This window comes from Triticum urartu, chromosome 7, assembly GCF_003073215.2.
Source record: "Triticum urartu cultivar G1812 chromosome 7, Tu2.1, whole genome shotgun sequence".
Taxonomy (NCBI): Eukaryota; Viridiplantae; Streptophyta; class Magnoliopsida; order Poales; family Poaceae; genus Triticum; species Triticum urartu.
This window is the reverse complement of record NC_053028.1, coordinates 77,544,650-77,568,680: the sequence shown is the minus strand read 5'-3', so window position 1 is coordinate 77,568,680 and position 24,031 is coordinate 77,544,650. Positions and strand designations below refer to the sequence as shown.

The 24,031-nt window shown below is 44.2% G+C and overlaps 1 protein-coding gene across 1 annotated transcript; it reads left to right on the top strand.

Moving 5' to 3' along the window:
- The first annotated feature begins 14,098 nt into the window (after positions 1-14,098).
- On the top strand, positions 14,099-14,683 carry LOC125524553 (CLAVATA3/ESR (CLE)-related protein 3-like). The gene has a single exon (XM_048689591.1). The coding sequence runs from the start codon at positions 14,211-14,213 to the stop codon at positions 14,496-14,498; it is 288 nt and encodes a 95-aa protein (XP_048545548.1). The 5' UTR covers positions 14,099-14,210; the 3' UTR covers positions 14,499-14,683.
- Positions 14,684-24,031: the final 9,348 nt, after the last annotated feature.

Below are 24,031 nucleotides of genomic sequence, written 5' to 3'. Positions count from 1 at the left end.
GTTCGAATACGACCTATGTTTGAACAGGAAGCCCCCAAGTGACCATAAGAGTTGTTTAATGACGCTGATTCGAATACGATCCACGTCAGACCCAAAGGGGTTAAGCTATGATTCAAATATGATCAAGAAGCCCCCAAGTGGGTTTGGCAGTATGCCGATCAAGTGGGTATCGACAGCTATGTTCTCTTTGGTTCGAATACGACCTATGTTTGAACAGGAAGCCCCCAAGTGATCACGGCTAGATTCAGATATGATCATAAGCCGGACCAAAGGAAAGCCGGATTCAGATATGATCCGCTTCTCCTTAGTTATCTCCACCACCTAACAAAGAAAACACATAAACCTTTTTTGGGAGTGGAAAAAAGGACAGAGGTCCTGCTTTATTGCTTTATGTAATATACATAGTATAAGTATATACACACTAGAGCCGATGGCTCAAGTATAATAAGGCTGAAGATGAGCGATATTCCACGGCCGACGGGTCTCCTCCTCCGACTTACGTGAGTCTTTGTGCTCCCGAACGTCGATAAGGTAGTATGATCCGTTGTTTAGATTCTTGCTGACCACAAAGGGTCCTTCCCAAGGAGGGGATAACTTGTGCATGTCAGATTGATCCTGGATGAGTCGGAGCACTAAGTTGCCTTCCTGAAAGGTTCTGGACCTAACCCGGCGGCTGTGGTAGCGGCGCAGGTCTTGCTGGTAAATCGCCAAGCGGGCTATTGCCAAGTCTCGCTCTTCATCCAACAGGTCAAGTGCGTCTTGCCGAGCTTTTTCATTGTCTTCCTCAACATAAGCCGCCACACGGGGTGAGTCATGACGGATGTCACTTGGCAGGACCGCCTCTGCTCCATACACCATAAAGAAAGGCGTGTAACCCGTAGATCTGTTAGGTGTAGTATTGATGCTCCAAAGTACAGAAGGTAACTCCTCCACCCAACAACCTGGCGTCCGCTGCAAGGGGACCAAGAGCCGGGGCTTGATACCCCTCAAGATTTCTTGATTAGCTCGTTCTGCTTGACCATTGGATTGAGGGTGGGCCACAGCTGAAACGTCAAGCCGGATATGCTCTCGTTGACAGAACTCTTCCATAGCTCCTTTGGAGAGGTTAGTGCCATTATCAGTTATGATGCTGTGTGGAAAACCAAAGCGAAAAATCACCTTTTTCATAAACTGGACCGCCGTTGCTGCATCACACTTACTGACTGGCTCCGCCTCCACCCACTTTGTGAACTTGTCAACCGCCACCAAGAGGTGCGTCTTTTTATCCTTAGACCTTTTGAAAGGCCCGACCATATCAAGCCCCCAGACTGCAAATGGCCAAGTAATTGGAATCATCCTCAATTCTTGAGCCGGCACATGGGCTCGTCGTGAGAATTTCTGACATCCGTCACATTTACTGACCAGGTCTTGTGCATCAGCATGAGCCGTCATCCAATGAAACCCATGACGGAAAGCTTTGGCCACAAGAGATTTTGAGCCGGCGTGATGACCACAATCGCCTTCATGAATCTCACGAAGGATCTCCTGACCCTCTGTAGGTGACACGCAACGTTGAAACGCTCCAGTGACGCTGCAATGATGTAACTCGCCATTGACAATTGTCATGGACTTGGACCGCCGGGCGATTTGTCTTGCCAAGGTCTCATCTTCAGGCAACTCTCCCCGGGTCATGTAAGCCAAATAAGGCACTGTCCAATCCAGGATAACGTGGAGAGCCGCCACCAGCTGTGCCTCCGCGTCTAGTATTGCCAGATCTTCCTCTGTAGGTAACTTAACAGAAGGATTATTCAAAACATCAAGAAAGGTGTTAGGCGGCACCGGCTTACGCTGAGATCCCAGCCGGCTTAAGGCATCAGCCGCCTCATTCTTCCTTCGATCAATATGTTCCACCACATAACCCTTGAAATGTCCAGCCACAGCATCGACTTCACGACGGTAAGCCGCCATAAGGGGATCTTTAGAGTCCCACTTGCCTGACACCTGTTGAGCCACAAGGTCTGAGTCTCCCAAGCACCTTACCCGGCTCAATTTCATCTCTTTGGCCATCCGGAGACCATGGAGTAGGGCCTCGTACTTAGCTGCATTGTTAGTACAAGGAAACATAAGCCGGAGCACATAACAAAATTTGTCACCTCGAGGGGAAGTTAACACGACTCCAGCCCCCGAGCCTTCCAAATGTCTGGACCCATCAAAGTGAATAGTCCAATAAGTGTTATCGGGCTTCTCCTCAGGTGCCTGTAGCTCTGTCTAGTCGTTGATGAAATCCACCAAAGCTTGAGACTTAATGGCAGTGCGTGGTACGTACTTCAGACCATGAGGCCCGAGCTCGATGGCCCACTTGGCGACTCGTCCTGTAGCCTCTCTGTTCTGAATAATGTCTCCCAAGGGGGCAGAACTTACCACAGTGATAGGGTGACCTTGGGAGTATTGCTTCAGCTTCCGGCTTGCCATGAACACCCTGTAAACAAGTTTCTACCAATGAGGATATATTTGTTTTGACTTGATGAGTACCTCACTGACATAATAAACCGGCCGTTGAACCGGATGTTCCTTACCAGCCTCCTTGCGCTCTACCACAATTGCCACACTGACGGCTCGTGAATTAGCAGCCACATATAACAGCAAATGCTCTTTGTCAATGGGAGCTGCAAGAACTAGCGGCTCAGATAACTGCCTCTTCAAATCCTCAAAAGCAGCATTAGCAGCATTACTCCAGACAAAGGTGTCTGCCTTCTTCATCAGTTGGTACAGCGGTAGGGCCTTCTCACCTAACCGGCTTAAAGCGGCAACACGACCCGCCAGTCGCTGAACATCATTGATACATGCCGGTTTAGCCAAAGAAGTGATTGCCTTAATCTTCTCCGGATTAGCCTCGATGCCCCTATTTGAGACCAAGAATCCCAAAAGCTTGCCTGCGGGCACACCAAATACACACTTCTCTAGGTTAAGCATCATTTTGTAAACCCGGAGATTGTCAAAGGTTTCTCTGAGATCAGATATCAAGGTTTCCGCCTCTCTGGATTTCACCACTATGTCATCCACATAAGCATGAACATTGCGCCCAATCTGATTGTGGAAACAATTCTGTACACACTGTTGATAAGTCGTCTGGACACTCTTGAGCCCAAAAGGCATAGACACATAGCAGAAGGCTCCAAACGGAGTGATGAAAGCCGTCTTCTCCTGGTCCTTGACTGCCATCTTGATCTGATGATAACCGGAGTAAGCATCCAAAAAGCTCAAATGCGCACAACCCGCCGTAGCATCAATGATTTGATCAATACGGGGGAGAGCGAAAGGATCAACCGGACAAGCCTTATTTAAGTCCGTGTAATCCACACACATCTGCCAGGTGCCGTTTTTCTTAAGCACGAGCACCGGGTTAGCCAACCACTCCGGGTGAAAAACTTCGACAATGAACCCAGCCTCCAAGAGCCGGGCGACCTCTTCTCCTATAGCTTTTCGTCGTTCCTCATTGAATCGCCGCAGAAACTGCCTGACCGGCTTATACTTCGGATCAATATTAAGAGTGTGCTCAGCGAGTCCTCTCGGTACACCCGGCATGTCAGAAGGCTTCCATGCAAAGATGTCCCGGTTCTCACGGATGAACTCGATGAGCGCGCTTTCCTATTTAGGATCCAAGTTGGCACTGATGCTGAATTGCTTAGACGAATCGCCCAGAGTAAAATCAACAAGCTTAGTCTCTGCGACCGATTTAAACTTCATGGCCGGGTCATGCTCCGTAGTCGGCTTCTTGAGGGAGGTCATATCCACCGGGTCAACGTTATCTTGATAAAATTTGAGCTCCTCTGCTGCACAGACAGACTCGGCATAAGCCGCATCGCCTTCTTCACACTCCAGGGCCACCTTTCGGCTTCCATGCACAGCGATGGTACCCTTGTAACCCGGCATCTTGAGCTGTAAATAAACATAACACGGCCGCGCCATGAACTTGGCATAAGCCGGCCGCCCGAACAAAGCGTGATATGGACTCTTGATTTTGACCACTTCAAAAGTTAACCTTTCCGCCCTAGAATCATGCTCGTCTCCAAAAGCCACCTCTAGTTCAATCTTACCCACAGGATACGCCGACTTACCAGGCACCACTCCATGGAAGACGGTGTTGGAAGTCTTTAAATTCTTGTCAGTTAAGCCCATGCGCCGAAAGGTCTCGTAATAGAGGATGTTGATGCTGCTCCCTCCATCCATGAGCACCTTAGTAAATTTATAACCACCAACCTGCAGTGCCACCACCAAGGCCAGTTGACACGGATTATCAACCCGGGGAGGGTGATCCTCCCTGCTCCAGACAATAGGCTGTTCCGACCACCTCAAGTAATGAGGGACTGTCGGCTCAACAGAATTCACAGCCCTCTTATGAACTTTCTGATCATGTTTACACAAACTTGTGGTGAACACGTGATACTGCCCACTGTTTAGCTATTTTGGATGACTCTGATAACCCGACTGCTGCTGCTGCTGACCTCCTTGACCAGACTGCTGTTGATTATAACCACCCTGGCTTCCCTGAAAACCGGATCCTGAACCGCCGCCCGGGCCATGAAAGCCGCCAGGTCCTGAGCCGCCGCCTGGGCCTTGATTGCCATCAAACGTATTAGAATTCTTGAAAGCCTTCATGATTGCGCAATCCTTCCATAAATGAGTCGCTGGTCGTTCCCGGGTGCCGTGTTTCGGGCAGGGCTCATTGAGTAGTTGCTCAAGAGACGGACCTGACCCACCAAACCGAGGGGGTGGCTTTCCTTTGCGCTTCTGATTGTTACCCTGTGCATTGGCCACAAATTCCGGGTTACCGTCCGCCTTACGCTTATTGCCTCCTTGACTCACCGGGTTATGCTGCTGACCCTTTCCATTACCGTTCTTCTTTCCCTTCCCTGTCTTTTCCTCATCAGATGCGGGATCCTTGGTACTATCAGAATCGGCATACTTGACTAAAGCCGCCATCAGCGTCCCCATATCGTTGCAATCACGCTTAAGGCGCCCCAGTTTCTGTCTCAGAGGCTCAAAGCGGCAATTCTTCTCCAGCATGAGAACTGCTGAGCCGGCATCCATCTTGTCGGACGAATGTATTATATCTTTGACCCGGCGCACCCAATGAGTCGTAGATTCACCTTCCTCCTGCTTACAATTTGTCAGGTCCACAATCGACATAGACTGCTTGCAAGTGTCCTTGAAGTTCTGGATGAAACGGGCCTTTAGCTCCGCCCATGAACTAATGGAATTGGGTGGCAAACCCTTTAACCAAGAACGGGCCGTTCCGTCCAACATCATGGTGAAGTATTTAGCCATCGCTTCATCACTAACCTCCAGCAGCTCCATGGCCATCTCGTAACTTTCAATCCACGCCCCAGGCTGTAAATCGGCTGTATAATTCGGCACCTTTCGAGGTCCCTTGAAATCCTTGGGCAGACGTACATTACGTAGAGCCGGTACCAGACAAGGAACTCCTCCGGTTCTAGTAGCAACACCCGCCTCAACGGAAGTCGTCGGGTAAGCCGGTGAGTCCTGTTGGGCTGCTAGCTGAGCCGCTAGCTGAGCCGCCCGCTCGTCCTCCTGACGTATCCGATCCTGAACCGGGTTATACCCGCCGGGCTGGTTCCGGCGCTGAGCGCTACTTGACAAGGCCTCTGACTCCATGTGTCTACTATAACTCGGGCTCCGGTTTTGACGAGGCGGAGCTAACCAGGGAGGAGGAGTTGAGTGAATCATGTCCCGGCTGTAGGAGTAGGTCTCTTGCTGAGCCAGGGCTGTTTGGACAAGTTCCCTAATCCTCCGGGTTTCCACTGCTGTCGGATCATCACCATCTACTGGGAGAGCCGCCAAACGTGCTGATGCTGCGATTAAGTTCTCCATGGGGTTGGAGAAGTGACCCTGTGGTATTGGTACGTAATGGGGCGGTGCCATATTGCCGTGAAGAGGCGCCGTCACCGGAGGCTGGACTGGGCCTCCCGCTCCGGATGTCATAAACTGATTTTCACCTGGCGGGTTACTTGGGCCGGCCCCGGGTGTAGCAAAGAGATTCCGAGAATCATAAATCTGAGGTAAACGGGACTGAGTTTTCTGATGTCTCCTCCCCGGGTGTAGCAATTAGATGCGTTCAAACTCAACGTGAGCTGAAAGGCCTCTGCCTGAAGTTGTTGCGCCCGTACGTCCAAAGCCGCCCGCTCTGTGGCTAATCTAGTATCTTCAGCTGCTAAGGTTTCCCTGGCCCGGGCGATCTCATCGCGAACCTGTGCCACCTCTGCCTCATGCTCAGATTGGTTCGCAGGGACGACTGTAGCAGTTAACAAGGCCATAAGTTTATCCATGACATCCATCAGCACCTGAGCCGGTGAGCGCACAGGGCCTCCTGCCCCGGCTGCTCCTAACCCGGACGTTATCGCCGCTGAGGCCGTAGAATTTTGGCCGGGTTGAGTACTAGCCATGAAGACTCCTGCCCAGTTTGGCGACTCTGAGGGGTCCGGAATGGTGCTGCCATCGGAACAGCCCCCAAGCACACCATCTTGAACTTGATACAGCGAATCTGTTGAGCCGACGGACGAATCACCGTTAGAGAGGACGGCCGGCTCACCATCACCTTTAGATCCTTCAGAAAGTTCACCTCCGTGGATGCAACCCACAAAGGCACGCTTCACGACGGGCTGAGCTCGGGCGGGTTTCGCACGCTGAGCCGTCTCGACGAGGTCGATGCAACTGTCCGGCTCAGGGCCCAGCTCACCAATCCGGCCGATGAAGACGTGAATTCCGCCAAAGGGGACCCGGTACCCGTACTCAATTGAGCCGGCGTCGGGGCCCCAGCCTTCGTCGTCAATGTAGATCTTGCCGCGACGACTCTTGTTCATCCGGCCAACTGCGTATCCCTTGAGCCCTTCGAAGCTGCCCTTCAAGAACTCAAATCCGCCGTGCGCTGGCCCCACGGTGGGCGCCAACTGTCGTGGAATTTGTCACGGCAGATGTCCTTTTGCAAGGACTTAGTCGTGGAGCCATCGCAACTAGGAAGCTTAAAGGGGTTAATCGGGACAAGGACACGCGAGGTTTACACTAGTTCAACCCCTTACGGTGAAGGAAGGCCTACGTCTAGTTGGGTTGGAATTGCTTGAGGTTTCGATGACTAGGGAGCGAGATACGCTATGCCTGGCTCTCGATCCGTTCTTTTTTTTCTTCCTAAGCCACTGGCAGGTCGTCCCCTTATATACACGGGTTGACGCCATGCGGCCTACAGAGTCCCGGCCGGCTCATAAACAGTGTCCGGCTCGGCGACTAGTTACTTCTACCTTACAGTACAAGTTATACCATCATGATAGTTTATCTTTACGGGCCTCAAAGTCGCCTGTGGGCCTTTAAGCCTTTTAGTGAACCGCCATCTTCATGCCTTGGTCTTGGGCTTCTGATGAACCTCTATTTGCGTAACCCGGCCTCTCCTGGATGGCTTACACAAATAGTCATATCCCCAACAAATAGTATTTCTTAAATTTATGTGACTAACATCATCTATTTCATACATTTTGCTTGCCCAAGTTAATATCAATAGTAAGATGTTATGTTCTTAATAATGATATAAGAACAAAATATATGTGGGATAGTTAGGGCTTACGGCAACATGCACATATATAGAGCACACGTGTTTATACAAATAATTAATCAAAATAGTTAATCTCCTGCACATAATATATTTAGATAAATAAAATGAACGATATTGCTAATCATTTGCATGATTCTGTTTCCATTTTTTATCAACAATACACTGACATTGTGTTAGATAGGATGATATTTGATGCCACTAAGATATACCAAATCTTTGGATTCTTCAATGTCTTGAGACTCCAGAGAATACCGACCTTTCAGATTCTTGAATGGCGTCCCATAGCTTTCCACATTGCAGCTAGTGAATGTGCTTGCATCTTTGTGCTTTGATATCTAGACATACTATGCTCCCCACAGAGCGTTTAAATTTAATACTCACTGTATAGTATACTCACATTAAACTATATTATCTTTCACTCTTTCTGCCTCATATATCGGTCATGAGTGATTTTTATACCATGCATGCTATATAATAGCGTCGAATTTGGTGTAGATTGGTGCATCTGGAATTCAATGGTGTGCTTAAGATGAAACACTACAAAACACTAAGATACATTCTTAAATAAGAGAAAACTTGATAAAGTACCTAAAAATCCGGAGTGCATTCATATTTGTTGGCACACAACGTGACATCATGAGTGAGGGATCATGGCTTTGTCAAAAGCAAAAAACATGGCTCGAATGACAATGGGTCAGTGCTCATTTTAATTGTATCACCTTGATGCTTTATTTTGTGTAAATAAGGAACAACTTTTATTAAAAAAAGATGGACAATGGATGTTGCACACCGTATAGCAAGAGCATGTAAAAGTCATTTCTCCAGATACACCACTCATTTTTTAGAAAAAACCGATACACTACTATACATTCATCACATTTAAACGTAATACATACGTAGACATTCATACATACACGCATACATTCACCCCTATGAACGCACGCACACACACACACACACTATATGACGATGTCGCCATAGATGCCTCCTCCTCCCACTAAACGCACATCGCCAGAAGGCCTGAAATAAATCCAAAAAAATACAAGCACCAATGTCAAGTTTAATACTTGAACTCTGGTGGGATAATTAAGGATACCATTGTCCTTCTAACTATCCAACCACAAGTTGGTTCGCTATACATTCATTGCGTTAAGATGTACTATCCTTCAAATTCATCACTATGATGTTAGGCCAGTGAAGCGTTTGTGGATGGCTGATCTCACCACTAATATGTCTCTTTGTTTCAAAAGTGGAGGGAGTAAAGAAAATTGTGCTTGTCTTTCACACAGTGGCTTGGTTACCGACAACATAGACACCCAGAGAAGAGAAAGAGGATATTTCTTTTCAGAAAGCACATATGCTCACAACATGCATGCACACGCATACATATAAAGACATGCACACATCCCTACCCCTTTGATCATCTTCAAAAGATTAAGTCGGTAAATGTTGTGATTGGCGAAGTCAGCACATGTCTCTCGTAGTTGACGGGCACGTCATAGCACTGAAAGAGTAGCGTCGAGGAGCCTGAAATAAATCTAGGAAATATGCAAGTGTCTATGTCAAGTCTAAGAATTGAATATGGGTGGGCCGATTTCATGATAAGCAACCTAACCATCCAAGCTAAGCTTTGTTCGCAGTAGAAAGAGTGGTGAGACTATGATTCATCAACGATGGACACAAGAGTTTATGAAGGAATTCATGAAGCAGGAAACGTGTTCAAGCATGGCATGAGGTCTGTTTGTGGCAATGTTTAGCAAATCCCATTGGAGGCGGTATCTATATGTCGCCTTTAGCGGGCCAGATGCTCGCCTCTCCTACAGGGATCGGTTTTGGGCCCAACAACCGACGATGTACGCCGCATCCCACCGATTTTCTTCAGCTTTCTTACTGCCCTTCATGTGTTCTTTTATCACCACGGCAGACTTCAAGTTACTCTATTTTCTGCCGGTTTTGCTGGTTCTGCATTTTTTCTTTCTATTTTCCGTTTTCTCCCTTTTTTAATTTACTAGCTAATTGCTCATGTGTTGCAACGCGTGCATACATATTCTTGTGATTCAACATCAATCTTGTCCGACATATACCTTACACCCACCTTTCTAGAATTTTTGCAAGATTTAATTTGATTTGAGTATGGTAGAGGAATGCAAGTAAAATTTTGATTTAGTAGAGGTTTTGTTAAGATTTGATTTGATTTGGGTATGGGTAGGCGAAGACAAGAAAGTTTTGATTTAATTGAGATTTTGGTAAAATTTGATTTCATTTGATTGAGTTAAACCATAATGTGGTTTTGAGAATGTACTGATTTAGTTTAAATAATTTCAAATTACTCTATTTGCGTTGGTATTAATTTTACGTCACATCCATGTAAAACAACCAATAGGAAACCAAAGGGGAACAGGGAGTGAAAGGAAAAAACCATAGCATAAGGTGACACAAACCTACCAACTCCCCATAAATAGTAAAGATATTTTGCAAAATTCTAAAACTTTTATTTTTTTGGAATATATTTTGTTTTTCTTATTAAGGAATATTCATCATCTATAAAAAATGTTCAATGGATGTTTAGAAATTGTTCAACGGTATTAGAAAATAGTCATTGTGTACTGTAAAAAAATTCCCACGTATTTAATTGCACGCACATCTCATATTTGGAACATTTTTCTCGTATCTAACAATTGTTCATCTCATATTAAAAAATATTCATCATGTATTTGACAAATGTTCATGACGTATTTGAAATATATTTTCTGCAAATTTAGTAAACATTTGCTAGGTATTAGAAAAATATTCACTAGATAGTTAGAAAATGTTCAGCATGTATGGGAAAATTGTTCAACCCAATTCAAAAAATAGTCATCACCTATTTGAAAAATATTCATCGTGTATTTAGAACAAGTTCGATACTTATCGGGACATTGTTCATCATGTATACAAAAAAAATTCTCGCATATTTGGAAAACACTCATCATTTATTAAAATTATTATCCATAGTGTATTTTGAAAATGGTCATATTATATTTAAAAATGCTTGTTGCCCAATTTAAACTTTGATCGTGTATTCAAAATTGTTCATCATATATTCAATTACTGCCTATGAAATTTAAAAATGGTCATGAATTTTTCTAGAAAACATATAATTTCTGAAAGACATTTATGCATTTTGTTAAATATGTTCATGTAATTTTTAGAAGTGTTCACACAGTTTTGTTAAAACTTGTCATAGTACATTTCAGAAGATGTCAATGTATTTTTAATCAGAAAAGAGACAAAAGAAAAAAATAAAAAGAAACTAGAAACATGGAAAAGGGAAAAGGAAAAGGGAAAAGCAGGAAATACAGTAAAATCCAAAAAAGGGAAACCCGAAAAAAGTCAAATACAAAGCCAAAACAATTACTTAGGAAACAAAACCAAAGAACTAATAACATAATATCGGAGTAAACGGGAAGCTGGGCCAGCCACGGCCTCCGCGTTGTAGGCAACCACGCTATAGGTTTGCAACAGGCGAGATTTAGCAATTGCGCCCACTGAAGGAATTTCTATTTGGGCGCTTGTTGCACTGGATACGAGAGTACAAAACGCACACCCTCTATAATTCACTAATTAAGGGGTATCCCTTACAAAGGTCACCCACACCATCTTCGGTGGTGACAAGTGGTGCATCGTGCGATTGTAGCAATTAGATAGTTTTGGTGTGATTTCTTTCCAACACGTGCAGGAGAGATGGGTTGGTTTATTTGTGCTGTTTTTGTAGATTCAATTTTCAAATGATTTATCTGTGTGTCCAAATCAGGAACCACTTTGACTGTTGCATTCCTCGCGTCAAGATCTTCAAAACTAGATCTCATATTGATAAGTTTGGACGAACTTTTTTCAGGCGAAATATGTGCTCCAAAATTGTACTAACATGGTCAAAACTGTAATAACTCGTGCTTCGAACTGAACCAACTCGTGCTTCACTTTCAGGAAAAATAGTTTGTCCTTTTCACGCGAGTGCTTCATGCAAAGCTGCACCCGTCAGAGCTAATTCCGGCAGATCCCTTGACATGGTCTTCTATCTAGGCGACTTGGCACGATGGTAATAGGGGCAAGGTTTTACCCCAATTTAGGCTCTCGCGGATGAGATAACACCGTACGTCATGATTGTGTATATTATGTTGGTGTGTGTACAAAGTATGCAGGTAAAGTATCAAGGGATTGAATATTCTTTAAGATGTGTTCTATCGACTATCCCGGCCTCCGCTTATATAAGATATCGGGATCCTAGGATTACATGAGTCTGCCGGCTACGTTGGTGGGGGGTCCTTGTCTTGAACATCAAGGCTTCCAGAGTCACGTATAATCATTCTGCCACTTCAAAAAAGAAAAGAAAAAAAACAGTGCATTGTGAATGAAGAGCAAGTAGTGATCCCGAAAGGGGAGCGTGCAGCTCCTGCCCAGACCGTCAGCCATCATCTCCTCCCAAGTGAACCTCGTCGAAAGCTTCAACCTCAAGTGGGAAGTCACGGGCAAGGAGCCGAACGCTTGCCTGACGATCCTTCCGCAATTTGCGGACAGGGAAGAAGGTACCAACTCGGAGCAAGGTGCATCAACCGGGCTCAAAGATTCAGATAGCAGCTCCGATGACATGGACTATAGGCAGAGTGGTGTCACCAGGCTACCCTTCCTCCCAGAGTAGCATATCCTGCTGAGTTTCTTGGCTGTGTGTCTTTGTACCTAGCTGTATATTCCACTCCTTTTTGCAGCCATTGGCCGTTGTTGATACCCTGGTAATTCTCTCTCAACAGAAAGTAACTCTGTTTACAGTGGCTGTTAGGCAGATAGATAGTGCTGCTTTCCGACTCATACAGAACATAAACAAAATCAGATCCAACTCGGAACTACATGACAACGCTCGGATCGCTTCGCATCTTTCTGAGTTGGTGGCGTTGTCACTGGCATGAATCTCCTCTACTATCAGTGCAGAGACGACGATCGAATCATGTATTTCTTTCTATCTGAGTTGCGAGTTGCAACTTGGCCCTGGGATAATCACTTGTTCTTTTGGAACGTTGGGATCATCACCGTGAAGAACCACCTCTTCCTTTTCACCCGTGGGTGCCTTTTCACATGCATCTCCAGAACCAGAAGACCACACACTGGTCAGGTCTTGCTCCAGCTAATCTTGCCATTCACTTGTGTCAAAGAATTGTATCTGCACATTTTCCTTCGTGCCCCATGCCCCATAACACTTCCTTTTCTTCTCCGAAAAGACAATAATGCAGCAGCACTCGATCGGTGTACCTCCGTCCCATGTTTGTTAATCACAAGGGTGTGCCCATATATGGCTCTCCCCTGGTTGCCGCATCCGGCTTCTCTGGCGCCCGAGAGTCGCATGGCCCTATGGGGGGAAAGCCTCCAATGGCCGGCCACCTTCGTGCATGCATGCACGGCCATGGCCATAGTGCATGCCGTGGGGGGTCTCACGGTAGTTTAACCAGGCCGCCATTGGAGCCATACCTAGAACTCCATCCATTGCTCCGTCCTATTATACAATTGACGGGCCGGTGGAAAGTGACCGAGTTGGTCGTCATGCATGGCCGGTTCGAGTTAGCTGAGAGAGGGCATTTTGCATGCACTGATCTACTCATGCACGGATCGACGGCCAACGAGCTGTCGGTATGCCGTATGCATAGTATAGCTAGCTAGCTAGGGTGGTTACTCGCCTTTACGAGTTAGGCGAATGGGAAGCTCTTGCCTAGCTCAATGACTCGACCGATAGATCTCAGACTCCAATTTGGCAAGGTCGATGGAGTTACAAATGGGTGCGTGCGTGGACGCAACCTCTTTGACATATCAACAATGGCGTACGTGCGCGCTTACGTACGGAGTAAGTAGTGTGGACAAAGTTCATCATGTGGTGGTGGCAAGAGGCAGGCGGTGAGAGATATGCATGTGCCCGGATGAAGATTACGGCGGCCCATGATTCGCCCGCGGTGATCTGGAATGGCCCAAGATACCCATTCCCATGGATTTAATTGCTCATGTCATTCCAATGGTGTAATGAAACCTATCGATAATGATGGTTGGTTGGTCCAACAAACAATGTCAAACATGCATGAATGGAGCTTTTTTCTAAAAAAAAGAAAACATGCATGGATATCTATTGCTGTAATGGGAGATTTCTCCTTCCTGAAAATCCGATCGGGAGGGTCCAAAGAAAAAGAAAGGCCTCTTTTCTCCTCCAACTTGCCAATTTTGTATTTGCAACAAGGCATATATCATATGTGATCGATCACACGGGGCCACGAGCATCAAGTTGCCGGCCCCCCGTTCTCGTCCGGTGAGTGACGGTATGAGGTCATTACCCTCTCGTCGCTCGTTCGTCGCTGTCAGTGCGAGTGCGACACAGGCCATCTCTCCACCCATGGCGCCAACGCTTAGTGTTTTGTGGTAACGGCAAACCGCTCGCTCGCCCCCCTATAAATCAGCTCAGCGTCGTGCAGCTACGTCGTACCAAACTGACCACCACCGGCAGTCTACTCTTCTAGTGCGAGGTAGCATTCCATTCCACGAGCACGACGGATCTAGCTAGCTAGCTACAGCGTTACCTCATAGGCTCATACACTTCATGGCGTCCAGCTTGAGCACGTCGAGGAGCATGCCGGCGGTGTGCGCCGTGCTCATCCTGCTGCTGCTGCTGTCTGCTGCCTCACGTTGCGAGGCTGACCTCCTGCAGGTGACGGTGGCTGGCCGGAGAATGCTGGCCGGTGGGAGCAATGCCGCCGCCGTCTTCTCGAGGGAGGCGGCGACGACCGTGGCGAGTAGCGCACGGCAGTCAGCAGCTGGAAGAGCGGCCATGCCTTACTCAGAGTCCAAGAGGTCCAGCCCCGGCGGCCCGGACCCTCAGCACCACTAATTAGGTAAGCTCGCACGAAAGTCCAAGCGCTTGTCAAGTAGCCTGTATCAGTTAAGGACGATGTACGCATGGGGTGGTAAGTTGGCATCTACTGTGCCAAGAAAAATGGGATTATATGTTGCTCATGAGTTTTGTACTTCGTGTGTCTGAAGCACGCAAGGGAAATAAATGGTATGTTTACTTGATTTTTCACGTTTCCCGACTCGCCTATCAATGGAAGCACAACGGAAGTGGTTTTTGTACCAAACATTCTATTGCTATATAGCGTGCATTAATCCACCGTTGAATGTGTGTTGTACATCTGGAATTTAGTGGTATAAGATACCGAGAGAATATCACATAAAAACCAAGTTTCAAAGAGAACTTCGTTTGAAAGTTTAAGAAGAAAACTGAAAAATGGAAATGATAAGAGAGTGATGTTCTATTGGCATGAGAAACTCCAAGTTTAAACACATTACCATTTACGAGCTATGAAAAAATATAGAAAAAATTAATGATGTTTATTGTTCGGCACTATTCAATGTTTATGTTGTTTTCTTTTGTACCACGTCAATGGTAATGTGTATGAACTTGAGAATTTCACATGCTAATAGAACATCACACTCGCAAGGCCCCGTTTTTTTTTAACTTCAAAACACTGTTTTCACATGGTTTTCACCATAACTTGGTTTCCATGTGATACTCTTTTAAGATTAAGACATTACAAGACATTAAGATGCATTCTGAAACAAGAAAAAACCTGATAAAGTAGATAGAGATTCAACAAATACGATCTTATTTTGCTGACACACAACGCAACACTATATAATACACATCAAAACAAAATAAATAAATAGATAAAACTTTAGGTAACACTTTAAAACAACATAAACTTGGTCAGAATCAGAAAACAATCTGTTGTTGGATGGTTAGGTGGACAGTGATATCCCCAACCCATCAGGATTAAGTCCTGGTGCTCGCATTTATTCCTGAATTTATTTCAAGATTCCAGATGATGCGAGGAGATGTTCCCGGCCTGCGTCTGTACTATGTCAGAAAAAACTTGGTCAGAATCTTTAAGTAGTGATGGACAATAGATGCATGCACGCTATGCAACATGCTTGTGAAAGGCATTTATGCCAATACACTAAGGGTATCTCCAACGCGAACCCTTAAACTGCCCGCATATGTCCGGAACATGGGGATTGTGTCATTCAACGCGGTCTTGTATCGTTCCGCCAAGCGGTTTAGACGTACATTTTCCCGCAAACCAGAGAGAAAATAGGGGGAACTTTGCGGGCGTCTGGTCCGCTGCCACATCCCCGTCTGGCAACCGTGGTCCACCCAACAATCCCACCCATGTCGTCCGCTCTTTCCTTCCGATGCAGGCACCTCTTCCCACGCCGCATCAATGCCGGCCCAGAGCACGCAGCGACCGGCATTGATGTCGCCTGATGTGACCGGACGGAAAGGCGGCGCTGACCGACGCGGCCTCTCGAGAGTCGCCGCTTCAATGCGTATGTAGCTCGAACTTTGGGCCCGTCATCCTCATCGGCGGGCTGATCCTCGATGGAGGAGATCGTCCTCTCCTCCGGCGACAAGGAGGACCAGCTGCCACCGCAGCAGTCCACGACGCGCGATGCAAGGCCAGGTGTACACTGCCACGGACAAGGAGTATGAGCAGCAAATGGAACTGATGCTCCGTCGCTCTATCCTCCACCTAAACGGCTCGGTGGTGCCTCCGGGAACACTCCTTCCTGTGAAGCCGGAGTCCGCATTCCCTCCACGCTCTCAGTAGCACAACTGCGGCGTCCAAATTGGATGCCGCGTGAAGGAGGAGCCCCTCTCGCCGCCACCCCGATGCGTGAATAAAGAGCGAACTCTCCGCAGCCCCGGTGCGTGAAGAAGGAGCGCCGCTTGCCGCCGCTCGTGCCCAATGTGATAGCCGCGAAGGCGGGCGATCACATTCACCAATACCTTGGCGGCGGCGGCGGCTGTTCGTCGTCCCGAAGCGCCCTAATGGTGCAGGAGTACACGAACAGGGAGCGGTGCTGGCGGCACATGTGAAATGTGACATGCCGTTCGAAGTTCACGGACTTTGACATCCCGCCGCCACACATTGCCGCGGACCGTGTGTTGGTGTACGCCTGGGCCCCAGACCGGTCCGTGATGCCGCCCCTTCCTTCGTCTGAAGCCTGATGACAACGACTCTAACGCCGGATCTGGCGACAATGATTAAGGAGCCGCCGGCCAGCCCGACATGGCCTACGAGATCACCGTGAAGTATAGGGTAGTGTAGGGTTACGTTTTTTTAAGGTTTTTAGTTCATTGGACGAAATATCATGGGGTTTTATGTAAAATCTATCCTAGTTCAAATGAATATCGTCCGATTTGTTTGAGTTTGAATCAAATTTGTTCATTTTTGATACATTCATTTGAAATGTAAGCAGACATATGTGGCTAGCTTTAGATGGCCGTCTTTGGCATCAGTGTCCGTGGACTAGTCTCCTCTCTCCGTCAATAGATGCCGCATCAAATTTACGGATCAGCGTTGGTGATGCCCTAACATGCATGCATTGTAGTAAGATGTATCCTTCCTTCAATTTCATGGATGTCATGTTGGGCCAGCGCTTGTGGGCGGCTTATTTTGTCGAAAGGTGAAGGGGTAAGAAAATAAAACTCTGCTTGTCTTTGACACGACGACTGGTTGTCGATGGTAGAGGCACCCAGAGAAGTGAAAGAAAAGGAGAAATAAGACTGACAAGAAACGTGATTTCAGACGACGGACACGGGAGTCGACGAAGCAGGAAACGAGTTAGAGCGCGGCATGGTTTATGTGTGCGCTAGCTCTTCTGAGTTTGAGTTATTTAGAAAAAAAATAGTGTTTTTGTTTTTTCTAAGGGGTAGCTATTTGATTTGTTATACACTAGCAAACATGCCCGTGCTTTGTAACGGAAGAAAAAAAATTACATGTTAGTCAAATAAGTATGACTCAATACCCAACATATGAGTGTCCTCTATTTTAACACAATGGCTCACCATGTTGCCAATTATCTTTCTTCTGACTCTCGATGGATGTGATATCCACGTGATCACAATGCATTCAACGTAGTAAACAATGAGCTTGTCACTGCATGACACACTCACTGGCGGAGGACTCCAGTGGGCAAGGTGTGGCATATATTGTTTGTTAGACCCTTAGCCAAGCGCAACGCACGTATATGCAAACCCAGATTGAAAGTACACAAGTACGCAGCTTGATTAATGTGCTGCCAAGCACAGCACACGTACTATATGCAAAGTTAGGAAGCACACAAGCAAGTAGCTTGATTGATGTGCTGTCTAGCACATGCACGTCTAACTGCATCTTCCACTGCACAACGATCTGATCGATTGTTTCGGTAGTTTGCTCTCGACAGAACTTTTCGTAACTTGCAATCAGAAAACTAAATGGAGAATTTTTTGATGACGCATGCAATTTGCACCTTTTTGGATTTTTTTTAGTGTACATAAGTGACTTATCGTGCTCAAAGCGTTACCGACTATGCGACTAGGGATAGACCAACATGCTATTTTCGGTTATAACCAGATAGTTGACATACACTTCAACTAGCAGGTTGAACTTTTAGATTTTCTTGTATAGACTGCATGCTCAAACGAATATCTCTTGAAAATGAGACATGTCAAACTTTGGTCTAACTTTGTTCCAAGCTCTTGGTCGCTAGCCTTTATATATAGTGCCTCGTTGAGCCTGCAAATTTTCTCTTCTTTGCCTTTTTTTCTCGTGCCAATAAGTTGTTCCCTATACACTCCTTTTATGGGATCATTGTTGGGGAAAGCAGATTTAACATTCATACAAAAACCTTTCAATCCTCTTGTGTTGCCATAGCTAGGAGCAGCCGCCTCGTCTCGAGTTGAGCAACAGATGCAAAAACCTTTTCATAGTCAACTCCTTGAAAATCATCAAGATCGAGTTATGCAACAAGATGTCTGGTGGCTGGCTTAATGATTTTGTTATTCTCCTATATTTGGTTATTCTTCTGAGGATTCACATGAATTTTTTACTTAAAAGTTCGCCACACCTTAAATTTTTTTCGTCCTCCGCCTCTGGACACATTTGTCATTGTCTCGCGCAAGGAAATATTTAAAACTTTAAAAACAAATCTCATCAACCACGACTACTCGGCAACGCCAAGACATATAAAGAATTACCAAAAACTAATCAAATCAAATCCTAGATATAAAATACTTTTGAATCAGAACAGTTTTTTGAATCGACAAACATTCTTTTTAAATTTAGGCATTTTTTTAAATTCACGAACATTTGTTTTTTAGATGAACATTTATTGAAATGCATGAATAGTTTTCGAATTAATGATGACTCAGAAAACGTTTTTTAAATCGATGAACTTTTTTAAAATTGGGGAACAAATTTTGAATTTCACAAAAAAAAATTGATTTTTTTGAATATTTTCTAAAATTTCATCGACTTTTTTTCAGATTCACAAATATGTTTTAAATACAGGATTTTTTTATCAAGATCATGAACTTGATTTTATGTAACGATATTTCTTTCCATATTATGATTTTTTTATAATTTGCGAACATTTTTGTAAAATCATTAACATTTTTTGAAACTGCGAAAATTCTATGATTTCCTGAACATTTTTGAATTCACACACATTTTATAATTTCTCAAACATATTTTCAAGCTCGCACCTTTTTAATATTCAAAAATCTGGAATTAATTTAAAGAAGGAGAAAACAAAAACAGAAGTGAGAAAAGAGTAGACAAAAAAACAAAAAAAAACAGGGCGTTAAGCCCGCTGGCCGGCCCATGTAGGCCTAAGTGGGGGGAAGAAGTGTGTGAGAAAAAGGTGGAGGAAGACCGAGTTATGCAACAAGATGTCTGGTGGCTGGCTTAATGATTTTGTTATTCTCCTATATTTGGTTATTCTTCTGAGGATTCACATGAATTTTTTACTTAAAAGTTCGCCACACCTTAAATTTTTTTCGTCCTCCGCCTCTGGACACATTTGTCACTGTCTCGCGCAAGGAAATATTTAAAACTTTAAAAACAAATCTCATCGACCACGACTACTCGGCAACGCCAAGACATATAAAGAATTACCAAAAACTAATCAAATCAAATCCTAGATATAAAATATTTTTGAATCAGAACAGATTTTTGAATCGACAAACATTCTTTTTAAATTTAGGCATTTTTTTAAATTCACGAACATTTGTTTTTTAGATGAACATTTATTGAAATGCATGAATAGTTTTCGAATTAATGATGACTCAGAAAACGTTTTTTAAATCGATGAACTTTTTTAAAATTGGGGAACAAATTTTGAATTTCACAAAAAAAATTTTGATTTTTTTGAATATTTTCTAAAATTTCATCGACTTTTTTTCAGATTCACAAATATGTTTTAAATACAGGATTTTTTTTATCAAGATCATGAACTTGATTTTATGTAACGACATTTCTTTCCATATTATGATTTTTTTATAATTTGCGAACATTTTTGTAAAATCATTAACATTTTTTGAAACTGCGAAAATTCTATGATTTCCTGAACTTTTTTGAATTCACACACATTTTATAATTTCTCAAACATATTTTCAAGCTCGCACCTTTTTAATATTCAAAAATCTGGAATTAATTTAAAGAAGGAGAAAACAAAAACAGAAGTGAGAAAAGAGTAGACAAAAAAACAAAAAAAAAACAGGGCGTTAAGCCCGCTGGCCGGCCCATGTAGGCCTAAGTGGGGGGAAGAAGTGTGTGAGAAAAAGGTGGAGGAAAATATTAGTAGATGCTGGGGTTCGAATGCTGGTCTTCAGGGTGGAATAGACAAGATCGAGCCACCGCGCTGCTAGTGTATCCATAGTATATTTGGGATATTACATATATAAAAACACTCAGCACGACGGCGATTTTAAAAGAAAAATTGAATCATTTTCTTCACTTACGAATGGCATAGCGGGTAATTTATAGCAATTTCGGGGGGCAATTTTTTTGACGTACGGGTAGAAGCAATATCTGCTTTATTAGTAGGTAGAGATATATGCGAAGTCACTAATTAAGGAGTACTCGTTGTAAAAAACACTCCACTTTCTCATGTCGCGACAAGTGGCGCACATGCAGCGCGTCACTTGTCGCAACCTGGGAGTTTACCCTTTTTTCGTAGATCCGTTTATTCAAAACGTTTTATCTTTTAAACCGTACGTCCAAATCTCGAACCGTTTTCACCATTGAATTCCTCGCGTCGAGATCTTCAAAACTAGATCCCATGTTGATAGGTTTTGATGAATTTTCTTTTCACGAAAAAACCGAACGAAAAAAACAGGGCGAAAAAATCGAACCGGGAGCACGGTTTTTTTTCCTTTCCGAAAGTGGCACGCCTGTGCCTCTCGCGAAATCACACCCGTACCTCTCGCGGAAGCAAAACCGTGACTCTCGTGGAAGAAAAAAAGAAAACACGTTTTTTTCGTTTCCGAGAGACACCGCCGTGACTCTCGCGAAAAGCACAACCGTGCCACTCGCAGAAGCAAAACCGTGACTCACGCGAAAGAAAAAAAAATAGAAAACACGTATTTTTCCTTTTCTGAGAGGCACGGCCGTGACTCTCGCGAAAGCACAACCGTGCCGCTCGCGGAAGCAAAAACCGTAACTCTCGCGAAAGAAAAAAAACAGAAACACATTTTTCCCCTTTTCAAGAGGCATGGCTGTGACTCTCGCGAAAGCACAACCATGCCTTTCGCGAAAGCAAAACCATGACTCTCGCGAAATAAAAAAATAGAAAACATGTTTTTTTCCGTTTCTGAAAGGCACGGCTGTGACTCTCACTAAAGCACAACCGTGCCTCTCGCGGGAAAAAACCATGACTTTCGCGAAAAAAAGTGTTTTTTCACGCAATTTTTTTTTTTGAATTTTTTTATCGAAAAGCTAAGGAAGACCGGGGAAAAACCAAAACGTCAAAGAAAACCGAAAAAACCCCGTTTAAAAAGCCAAAAACGCGTGCGGAAAAATAAAAAAACAAAATCCGAAGGAAGCATCCAGAGCGCGACACGTGGTGAATGGCTGAGAGCGCGCCAAGTGGCGCTGATCGTTGCGAGGCTCCCGAAAGAGCGCTCGTTAACTAGTTGCTCCCAGATATGTGTGATTTTCCACTAGCGTTTGAAGTTGGGCCGGCCCATTAGATCATCTTCAATAAATCACCCTAAAAAAACTCCTCTGATAAGTGGTTATTGGGGAACCCTAAAAAAATGGTTATAGGGAACCTCCTAATATTATTTTTAGGGTTTGTAGGTGTGCGCTATAGAAGATCACCCAAAAACCCATCATCTATACTTAGCCTTATATATGAGCCCCGTCTATTAGTGCCTAATCTCTCTCTCTCTCTCTCTCAAAAGCTCCGAGAGGTGGCAAGGCGATGGTTTGCCAGTACATTATTGGGCGGTAATGGTGGTCTGGGGGTGGTGGTCCGGTGACGGTCTAATGAGCATTGGCGGTGACACGCTAAGGTGTCATTTATTAGGGAAGGTAATGGGAGAGAGCCAACTCCCCTTCTATATAGGGCCAGCTAGAAGTGTTTTATTGTGATCACCATTTTTTTAATGGGGGTGAGAAGGGGAGGCGGATCTGCTGGAACACTTTTTGTTGGCCTATCTCACCCTATACTAGAAATTTTAAGGGGGGGGGGGATCTACTGGAGATGCTCCTAGGAGCACAGGAGCAAGTGTCTTTTTATGAAGATTCACGAAGCTTCTCACCCGATTTTTGGAATCTTCTGACCATTTTTCCGTCGTTTTTCTCATTTTTTTTCATTTTCGATTCTTTTATGGCATATTGTTTTTATTTTTTAATTATCTTTATTTTCTCTATTTAAAATTCATGAACATTATTTATATTTTGAATCCATGGATTCTTTAAAACTTGTGATACTTTTTAAATCACAAACATATTTTAAAATATATAAATATTATTAAAGTTCAGGAAATTATTTATAATCAGAAAAAGTTTTTCAAATTTACGGAGTTTTTATTTACAAATTCATGAACATTTTTCTAATCAGTGAATATTTTGAAATTCACAGACATTTTTACATATTCCTGAACATTTTGTGTTTTTCATGAATAAATATGTCTAAAAAATAGAGGCACAGATGTTTTTTTGAACAATTTTTTTTCGCGATACAAAAACGCTACAGGAAAAGCCCAACAGTTAATCGCTACAAAAACGTTAGCGATGGCCGAGGAAAAGCGTTAGCGCTACAATGGATCGGTCCCTAGTCTAGCGATGGCCGTGGCCCATATTTGGGTTCTCCTCTGCCTTTCCTTTGTTTTTTATTACTTGTCCGTTTTCATTTTTATAGATTCTTTGGAATATTTTATTTTCTCATATTTTCTTTTCTTGATTACGTCCTTTTGTGTATTTTATCATGTTTAGGCTAAGTGCTTAAACCTCTTCTTAAATCACATGAACCCATATTTATACATGCAAAAACATTTCTTTTCAAAGTCAACATGTTTTTTATTTTTTTGAAAGAAAAACCGGTTTTGCTAAATCTCATGTGCCTGAAATTATCCTTGGCTTCAATCACTTTCTTCTTCTTCCCGAGCGTAGGAGATGAGGAGGCCGGACCTAGTCGAAGAAGAAGTAGTCTCATTATCTATCTTGGGGATATCGGGGGTCCATGTTCATCGGGAAGCAACAACCTAACTATCTATTTCATGAATGTGGGGTGCAGGGGAACGTCGGAGTTGTGCACCGGTGCGGGGCTTAGAGAGATGGTCGGGGCGGCAGCCAACACGGCGGTGTGGAGACGTCGAGAGGAAAGCAGGGCGGCGATAGCTACCAGCCGCAAGGGGCGGATGCAGGCAAGAAAGGCTGGGTTGGTCAGTGGTTACACGAGGAGGAAGAGGTGACAGGTTAAAGATGAACGGTACCTTGAACTATTTTCAGCCGTTGGATGGAGATTTAAAGGCCCTTGATGAAAGCGACTGATGCAACATATTTTTTTAGGCACCTGCCGTATAGACAGTCCCAATAAATAAATGTATTATTATACTATAAAAAAGTTTAAACATGGTTTGAAACTTTCATTGTATATACAAGAAAACTCATATTGTGATATTTGAATATTTTAACTTTATCACTGTGTAATTTCTTCAACATTCAAACTTTATTATTTACAATAATTTAAAAGATTCTGACATATTTTTTATAAAAAAAAATCTCCTTCAATCCGTAGCCACACAAACCAACATAATCCAGCGAACCACCCTGTGATGAAATGGTTAGGAGGACAGTGGTATTCTGCCCGCTAGAGTTTAACTCCTAAACTTGATATTGACGCTCGTATTTTTCTAGATTTATTTAAGGTTTTCTAGCGTTGTGCGTTAGTGAGAGGAGACGTTCCGTCTACTACGAAGATGTCTATTATGATTTCGTTTATTTTAAAATAATGTGTCGGCTCAATCTTTCGAAGATGCTTATAAAGATAACGTGTGCATGTGTCTATAAAAGGACAGAATCCCTTGGCATG